General features: G+C 39.7%; 1 protein-coding gene across 3 annotated transcripts; it reads left to right on the forward strand.

Annotated features, from left to right (window-relative positions):
* The first annotated feature begins 983 nt into the window (after window positions 1-983).
* Window positions 984-9287, forward strand: LOC148852307 (naringenin,2-oxoglutarate 3-dioxygenase-like). 3 transcript variants are annotated; one of them, XM_088943151.1, is made up of 4 exons: window positions 984-1328; window positions 4689-7102; window positions 7373-7801; window positions 8793-9287. In XM_088943151.1, exons 2-4 carry the CDS (start codon window positions 6743-6745, stop codon window positions 9081-9083), a joined length of 1080 nt encoding a protein of 359 aa, XP_088799277.1. In that variant the 5' UTR covers window positions 984-1328; window positions 4689-6742; the 3' UTR covers window positions 9084-9287. The 3 variants fall into 3 exon arrangements, with proteins under 3 accessions (XP_088799277.1, XP_088799278.1, XP_088799276.1); XM_088943152.1 differs by having other exon boundaries at window positions 4823-7102; XM_088943150.1 differs by having other exon boundaries at window positions 984-7102.
* The last annotated feature ends 437 nt before the right edge of the window (window positions 9288-9724 follow it).

The following is a 9724-nucleotide window of genomic DNA, read 5'->3' on the forward strand; positions in this document are numbered from 1 at the left end:
TCATTCCTCCTAACATTCACCAACAATGGCACCTGATGGAGTGCGATCTAGCTGGTCTTAGCTGTCCGCTGCCTTGCTTCTGAACGGGGTAGCAGGGATCCTGAAAGCAAGGTAATACCAGATAGCGCAAAGTTTGCACACCTCCGTTGTCGGGGGGCAGGGGGCTCTTATAGTCACTTCGTTTACTCGTCCCGAGGCCCTTGTCAGATCGGGTATGATTACCCTTGTGCTTGTCAACTCGGCCGTCGTCCCTTCTGCTGAGACAGAACCGTCACTGCCTAACCGTCTAACTGGAGATGGCGGCGTCAGTGGCGGTGGCAGGTGGCCGTTTAGAGTGCTACTGCCAAACGTCAGATCCCAAGTCAGTCAGGCGTGGCGCCCTCGAGCACGGACTTCCCTGGTGTCAGGCATGGTACGACTTGTTTGGCTTTGGTGCCCAAAAGATGATGCGAAGTGCTGAGCGAGGCGGTCTTGAGCTCGGAGGTATCCCGAACTGTTACAAGGTAGGTCAGTTCGGCGAAATGTATCCCAAGCTGTTACAAGGTAGTTTGGCGAAGTGTATCCCGAGCTGTTACAAGGTGGCAGTTCGGCGAAGTCTATCCCGAGCTGTTACAAGGTAGTTCGGCGAAGTCTATCCCGAGCTGTTACAAGGTGGCAGTTCGACGAAGTCTATCCCGAGCTGTTACAAGGTGGGTCAGTTCGGCGAAGTGTGTCCCCTTGTTCCCACCTAGGCTTGGCCCCTTTTGCCGAGCTGTCGTTTCTGCCACATGTCTCATAATAAAGAGGTCGGGCCAAATCTTCCTTCATCAGTACCTTTCTCTAATCTGCCACGTCTTCCCCAAACTTACTAACCAATTTGAAGAGGTAGTCCAAGGTTTGTATGAGCTCTGGAACCTATATGACGATAGCTTATTCTTGGCTCCTTTCCATAGGGGCCATTTTCGTTTGAACTTTCACTATCAGGGGGACTATGACAGAATCCGAAACAATGGGCAATGGATCCTTATGTGGCCTTGGGTTCCTGGGTGTCCACAGTATGAGTGAGAGTTAGAACAGATAGAGGTCTAGGTCCAAATCCATGACCTCCCGTTCGAATCTCTTTCAGTTGCTATAGAAACTCCCCTTTTTGAACGTCTAGGCCCAACCCGATTTGTTATAGTTAATCAGAATTTCATCAGAGCAAAAGTCATCATTTCAGTTTTACAACCTTTGAAAACTAGGTATTTTGTTAGTGGCACAAATTGGATTACCTATCAGTATGAAGATCTGCCTTGGACCTGTTTCATCTGCCTTGGACCTAGGTATTCTGTTATCAAATCTACAGACAGGTATGTCTTCTTTCTAGTTAATTCCAATAAAGGTTCTTGGCTTCTTGGCTTCCTTTATGGACCTCCAGTTAAACATCATAGAAACTCTTTCTGGAGGGACTTAAACTCCTGGATTTGTTCTTTTTCTTTGCCTTTGCTTTTAATTGGTGATTTTAATGAGGGTGCTTCTTGTAACTTTAAAGATCCTTCTCCTAGTAGGATCCCTTGTGACTTCCACTGAATATAGGAATTTCATCTGTGACTATAATTTACTGGAATTAAATATTCAGGGGGGTCTTTCATGGTCCAATAAAAGAACCAATAGTTTCATCACTCGTACATTGGATAGAGCTGTATTGTCCCTGGACTTAATTGATCTTTACCCGAATGCTTCCTTTTCTCTAGGAAAAAGGAAAAAGATGGGGCTCTGACCACCACCCTCTAATTTTAAATTTAAACCCACCTTGTCAGAACTGTCCTAAACCTTTTCGTTTCTTTGAAATGTGGTTATTAGACTCCTCCTACCATCTCCTTATCTCAGATTCTTAGAAGTCCAGTCTCCCGGGTTATGCAGCCCATAAGCTTTCTAAAAAATTAGAAGCTCTGAAATTAAATCTTATTGAGTGGAAGAACAAAGTTTTTGTTCAACCCACGACAAAGTTAAAGCTTCTTGAAGAGAAAATTATTAAGGCTGAACAGCAAAACTCCCTCGAAATCTGGATCAGCTTTATGTTGATTATGAAACTACCTCCAAACAACTAGAAAGATTTTGGAGACAAAATTCGAGATAGACTTGGCTCCAACTAGGAGATACGAATACTAATTTCTTTCATAAGAGTACCCTCTTTAGAAGGAAGAAAAACTTCATTGAGGGAATAAAAAATGATCATAACATTTGGTAGACCTCTCATGACGACATCTCCTCATCTTTCCTTGAGTACTTCAAGTCTTTGTACTCCTCTCAGAACTCCTCTAACTTAGATTGGTTGTCTGAAGTTATCTCCCCTGTTATTTCTGAGCAAGACAATCAAATGCTCCTCTCCCCTCCTTCGCCTGAGGAAATTAAAGCAGCTCTATTTTCTATAGGGAGCCTTAAATCCCTGGGGCCAGATGGTGTGCCTGCTCTGGTTTTCAAACATTTATGGGATCTGATGGGCCCTAATTTAATCTCGATTGTTCAAGAATTATTTCTAAATAAAAAACTCCTCAAGAGATTAAATCATACTTTTATCTGCCTCATCCCGAAAAAGGTGGATTGCAATCAAGTTCAGGACTACAGATCCATTAGCCTCTGTAATGTAATCTATAAAGTAATAGCATAGGTCTTAACTCATCGTCCCCATACAGTTTTAGACAAATGTATAGGTCCCAATCAAGCTACTTTTGTGCCAAGAAGACAAATGTCTAATAATTCCATTATAACGCAAGAAATGTTTCATTTTCTAAAGCACAAAAAGAAAGGGACTCACTATCTAGCTATTAAATTGGATATGTCCAAAGCCTATGATAGACTGGATTGGAGCTTTCTCCTTAGAATTATGTCTCTCCTAGGTTTCTCGGACTCCTTTTGTGCTATCATAAAAGAGTGCATCTCCTCTATTTCTTACTCTCTTCTTATCAATGGGACTTTAGAGGGTCACTTTTGCCCTTCTCGAGGCCTTCGCCAAGGCAATCCTCTCTCTCCCTACTTGTTCATCATTGACATGAAAGCTCTTTCAAGACTTCTTCATAAAGCCGAACAAGAGGGTAGAATCCAAGGCATCCCTATCTCTGCCTCTGCTCCTAAGATCTCGCACTTCTTTTTTGCTTATAATGTAATGCTCTTCCTTAGAGCACACAGGAAGGAGCTTGATAATTTAGGCCAAATCCTCAATTCTTTCCAAGAAGCCTCTGATCAAGTCATTAATTTGGATAAATCTGGTATTTTCTGTAGCAAAAATACACATACTAGACTCTAGCATATGATCAGTAAGCAACTAAAAATTAAACCCTTGAGCAAACACTCCAAATATCTTGGCCTCCCTCTCTTCTAGGATAAAAACAAGCATAACAACTTGAATTACATCCTAGAGAACTTATGGGTCAAGCTAAGCAAATGGAAAGCCTCAGCTATCAATCAAGGAAAAGCTGTCCTCATCCAATCTGTACTCCAATCAGTGCCTCTACATGCATTGTCTTTGATCGATTTCCCCCAAAAAACCATTGATAGCATTGAGAAAACTATCTGTAACTTTTGGTGGGGAGTCTCAGACAAAAACAAACACCTTTTAACATGGTGCTCTTGGAATACTCTTACCCTTCCTAAATCTCATGGAGGCTTAAGGTTCAAAAGGTTCAAGTTAATGAACCAAAGTTTTCTGAAGAAAGTTGTTTGGCACTTCTTGAATGAGCAAGATAGGTTATGGGCTAGGTGTTGGAAAGCGAAATACCTCAAAAACAATAATATCTTTCCTTATTCCATCCCTTCTACAAGTTCCTTTTTTTGGAAACCCATTGGACCACAGTTAAAAGATATAGCCTCAAAATGTGGGGGCTTGGTCAATGAAGACTCCTCTTTTCCCCTGTCTCAAAGCCCTTGGATCCATTCAGAAGGCCAATTCGGTTGGATCTCCCAACCTTTGCCCCAGCACCTTAATTAGACCTCAATCACAGCTTTTATTCAAGAAGGCCACTGGAACTTAGAATCCCTTCAGAACTCTTTTCCCTCTCCAGAAGTTGATAGAATGCTATGAACCCCAGTGTATCCTGCTATTAATAACATTTCCTGGATCTGGATTCATCACACTTCTGGTAAATTCTCCCTCAAATTTCATTATAAAAAAAGATTTGCAAAATGCTTTGCCAATTCTCAACTCTGATTTGAAATTTTGTTTAAAGCACATTTGGAAGCTTCCTGTTCCTCCTAAATACCAATTATTTATCTGGCGTCTCTTAAACAAGTTCATTCCTGTCAGAACTCAATTACATCTGGACATCGATCAGAGTTTGTGTGGCCTTTGTAAAAATCAGGATGAAACCTTAATTGTCTGTTTTCCCAAGCTGTTCTTTTCTCAAATCCTTGGAATCTGCATCTGCACACTTTGCTTCAGGATGATATCACTTCTAATTTTAAAGTCTTGCATAATCTTGTCAATGATCATAATCTTTTCTTGCAAATTCTCGGCTGGTTAGCTATCGCTTGGTATTCTATCTGGCAGGCTAGGAATGATCTGGTTTTTAATAATATAGTTACTACCCCAGAGAAAGTGGCTAAGCTAGTGAATACTCTTTATCATCTCTCTAATCATCCTAGCCCTACTTCCCTGTCCAATCCTCAAGGTCAGAATGTTTTAACCATAAGCTTGACTCAGCAAACTGACTATCTCATTTTCACTGATGCAGGAAGAATATCTCATTCTCTGTATACCTTTGGAGTTGTTATTGTCTCAAGAAACTTATCTGTATTAAAAATTTTAGAAGGTCATACTTCTGAAGTCAATTCAGTTCTTCAGGCTGAACTATTTGCTGTATTGCAGGCAATTTAAGAACTTCAGAGTTGGTCTTTTAATGAAGTTTGCATATATGCTGATTCCCAGTGCCTGATAAGCACCTTCAAGGATCACAAGGACTATCCTTGGACTTGTCATTGGCTGTTTTTGAATACTTTTTTGCTATTAGGAAACTTGATTGTATATCTATAACAATTACTTTAATGAGATACCCAGGGTTGAAGATTGTATATCTATCTCTTTTTGTTATTATATCATAGTTTTTTACCTGTCAAAACAAAATCTAGTTCATCATTTGATGGTTGGTATTACCTAACAATCTCTTTGATGGCTGAGCATGACTAGTTTGGGTTGAAAATAAGTTCCTGAAAATTAATGGTCAAAAGACTAGGATAATAAATAGATTTGTGAAAAGGTTAACCACAAAACTTCAAAAAGAAATAAATGCATATCATATATACACTTTCTTTGAAGAGAATAAACTAAATTGAATATCATTCAAAATAGTGAAAAGTTATATGTAAATAGTTGATAAAAAAGTATAATAATATGTCATTATTTCAAATTTTCAAAAACAGATAGGACCAACAACTCAGGAAAGTTTAATACTAATCACTATTTTCAAAATCGGACTGGATCGGATGGTTGGATTGGAAAAACTGAGAATCGGTCAGGTGACCGGTTTTCGTTTTCCTCAAAACCGGAAATTTGTCCAAAACCATTGATTTTGGTCAACAAACTGCTGATTTGGGCGATTAACCGTTTGAACCGTTTGAACAATTTTGACAATTTTTTATTTTTATTTTATTTTTTTATCAGAACGGGCTGAGTATTCGATTCGAACAATCGGACCATTCGACCCGGTAACCAGACCCCTGATCGGTTCGGCCTCTGGGTCGTTTTTAAAAACCATGATACTAATTAAACATTAATGTTGTAAGACTTATGAGACTTGGACCAGTTCATCAGATACCACTGAACCAGTGACCGAGTGACCTATCTGGATCCCAGTTAAATGACGGTTGCCATGGGTTGAACAGGCTAAACGTTCAGATAAAATGCACAGAGATGGTGTTGTTGAAGCTGGACTGACTATCTAACAATGACATGTAGGTTATTGAAGAGACCATTTCATATCAATCGTTTGAAACCATTTTCAGGTGAAGGAATCATCTAGTTATGAAAAGGGTATCTGGCTGAGTAATCTGTTCATGATTTATAATGGCCAAGAGATTTATTATATTTTCCATGGTTGCATGCTTGCCACATCCATCTCCACCCGCCTATCTCTATTCATGGAGAAAATCATTCCTACCTAAATCAGTGATCTAGATAAACTTTTCACTATAGCAATTAATTCTTCAAATGAAAATTTGCATCTACTGTCTATTGTTGACTGTTTCACAACCTTGGGAAAGCTTCAATTCAAGATGATATATGGCACACGTCATAGATTGTTGACAGTTTCACAACCTTGTTCAATGTGCAAGGCTCCTATCTGAGATGATCTAGACTAACTGCATCATAGCTCCACAAGGCAGAAGTAGGTGGTGCCATCTTAATAAGTGAAGCTTAATTAATTGAGCTTACTTGCGCTTTACTACTACTACTTGGGGAAGGGGATGGGGGGACCGGCTGGGTTAGGTTTAGATTTGCCAAGGCCACAACCCTAATCCAACCTGTTATATAGGTTCATTCCAATTCAAACCAAGGCAACATTTTTGGGTTAGGTTTGCATTAAATCAACCCAGGTTGCATCATTATTTCTATTCATATATTCTTTCAGAAATATACTAATCTCTGAATGTGCCAAGGCAACATTTTTGGTTGTCCATTCTCTCTACCTACCTCTGAATGTGCCACCCATGAAGGTAGCTATAGCAAATTCAAATCTATAAATATGGCTGCATATATCATAACACTATCACAATACCCAAAAAGAGAGAAATGGGGCATGCAACTTTGACGGCATTAGTTGAGGAAAAGACACTTCCTCCAAGCTTTATCCGCAGTGAAGACGAGCGTCCTAAGGTGGCTCACAACCAATTCAGCAATGAAATCCCAGTTATTTCTCTTGCTGGAATTGATGAATCACAGGGTCGGAGAATGGAGATATGCCAGAAAATCGTAGAAGCATGTGATCAGTGGGGGATATTCCAAATCATCGACCATGGCGTGGATGGAAATCTCATCTCTGAGATGGCTCGACTGGGTAGAGAGTTCTTTGCTTTGCCTGAAGAGGAGAAGCTCCGGTATGATATGACTGGTGGCAAGAAGGGTGGATTCCTTGTCTCTAGTCATATTCAGGTATGCATGTGATGTTTTTCATGAGAATTACTGTTCAGCATACTTTAAGAATTCTTAGTTCCATCATACAGTTGGTGTAGGTGCCAGTTCTGATGTTAATATACGGTATTAGTGTTTTAAGATAGAGATATTTGTCATTTTGAATTGTGTAGGATTCAAAATTCTGCATTGTCTTGCTATTTCTCGCATATAAAAAAGCAGTGGTCATGATACTGATGAACTAGTGGCTACTTTGTACGAATTTGTGCTTATGTGAAAGATGATTTACAGGGAGGAGCAGTCCAGGACTGGCGTGAGTTTGTGACCTACTTCTCGTACCCACTTCGCAGCCGGGACTACTCGCGGTGGCCGGACAAACCAGAGGGATGGGTGGCGGCGACTGAGACCTACAGTGAGAAGATGACGGACCTAGCATGCAGGCTGCTGGAGGTGCTATCAGAGGCAATGGGCCTTGGCAAAGACGAGCTTAGTAAGGCTTGCGTTGAGATGGAACAAAAGATTATTGTCAACTTCTATCCTAAGTGCCCACAGCCTGACCTCACACTCGGCGTCCAAAGACACACTGATCCCGGCACGATCACCATTCTGCTTCAAGACCAAGTCGGAGGGCTCCAGGCTACTAGGGATGGTGGCAAGACATGGATCACTGTTCAGCCCATCGAGGGTGCATTCGTCGTTAACCTTGGCGACCACGGCCATGTGAGTAAAAACCTATCAATATGAAATAGTATAATATTATTTACTAATTAAGTGATGATCAGATGAAATTAAGTGGGCTGCAAACAGATAGGATCAGAATCCATTCAGATAATTAAGAATCTAAGAGATTCATATTCAATCTGTTATTTAATGGATATGTAAAAGATAGATTTAAATTCGATTGGTTTATATATCTGGTCATCTGATTTCGATCTAATTCATCAAGTCCATAAAAAAATTATCATAAATTACAAATAAAATTAAATAAAAAAACTTAATTTATCTAAACCCCAATTCCAACTTAATTTTGAAGAATTTTAGTACTAAAAAAATGATATTTACATATGCATACATATAATCGGATCAGATCAAATAATACTGAATTCCATAAATGAGTGGATCGTATTTTTAGATCCCATCGGATTCGGTCCAATTATGGCTAAGTAGATATCCGAAGTAAGGGTGTCAATGGACCGGTTTTGGATTGGACCTCATCCAAACCAAAATCAATTTGGACAGATTGGATGGACCAACAAGACATATTGAATTGGACCAGTCAGACTTAATGGTTCTAAGTATTTATTGGATTGGATTGGACCTGGTCCATCCATAATGAATTTATATTGGATTGGGTTGGATTGAGTCAATATCTGATCCATTGATAAGAAGATAAGAGCATAGGTGTCAATGGACCAGGCTTAGGTTAGAACCAATCTAAATCAAAATTAATTTGAACAGATTGGGCAGTCCAGACATTGAATTGGACTGGTCCAAAATGGTCCAAAATATTCATTGAATTAGATTGGACCAAATCTAGTCCAATTGACACCCCTAATCTGAAGCCAACTTAAATGCATCTGACTCAGAAGGCTAGGGCCAGCCCAAAATTGAGAAACTAAGCCTACCCAATCCAATACTTAACATTCCCATTAATTTGTATTGCTTTCCCCATATATAGAGACTAATACACAGTTGATGTGGCTGCTCATAGTATCTAAGCAATGGGCGGTTCAAGAACGCAGATCACCGGGCAGTAGTGAACTCCAGCTGCAGTCGTCTCTCAATCGCAACCTTCCTGTACCCAGCACCTGAGGCAATTGTGTATCCACTCCAGATTAGAGAAGGAGAGACGCCAGTGCTGGATGAGCCAATCACATTCACTGAGATGTACCGAAGGAAGTTTTGTGGAGAACTGGAGCGTGATAGGCTCAAGAAGCTCCCCAAGGACAAGCAGTTGGAAGAGATGGAGAAAACCAAACGCCTGGAAGACATACTTGCTTGATTACTCTGCAACCCAGCTGAAAACCTTCTTGCTTAATTTGTCAAAGCTTGTTAATGGTTAATTATATGATTGTTCTACTTTCTGTGTTTCTGTCGCTTTTATTGGTTTGAATTTCTCTCTGTTTCTCTCTTGTTATACTGTCCCACTAATACGTATTGTGCATTTGAAGTTTTCTTACTAATAGAGATAATCTTATGATGAGTACACCCATTCTTTCAATCACACCTTTTATCAGATATATGATATTTTATTTCTTCAATCACAATCCAACGCCAACCTTAGGGTCCATTTGGTTCAGAGTCGAAATCAAAAACGGAATCAGAATTAGAACCAAAATCCTTCGAAATTAGAATCAGAATGGTTTATTCGGGCCCATAGTCTGTTTGATTGAAACAGGAATGAGAATTTTATTCCCAAGAAAAAAGAAGGGAATGGGACCATTCTCTTGAATAGAGAAATGTCATTCCACCAGAAATGGAAATAGAATTTTAATTCTGCCCAACTAAATAATTAGAATCGAAATAGCCCATTCTAAATCTTATTCCCACAACCAAACGGAGACTTAAAAGTTAAAACAAATATATTCTAATTAGTCAGGTTGGGCCAAATCGCTTGAAATATGGGATAGGAACTCAAATGGA

Source organism: Nelumbo lutea, chromosome 5, assembly GCF_056320005.1.
Source record: "Nelumbo lutea isolate HS-2025 chromosome 5, American lotus-T2T, whole genome shotgun sequence".
NCBI lineage: Eukaryota > Viridiplantae > Streptophyta > Magnoliopsida > Proteales > Nelumbonaceae > Nelumbo > Nelumbo lutea.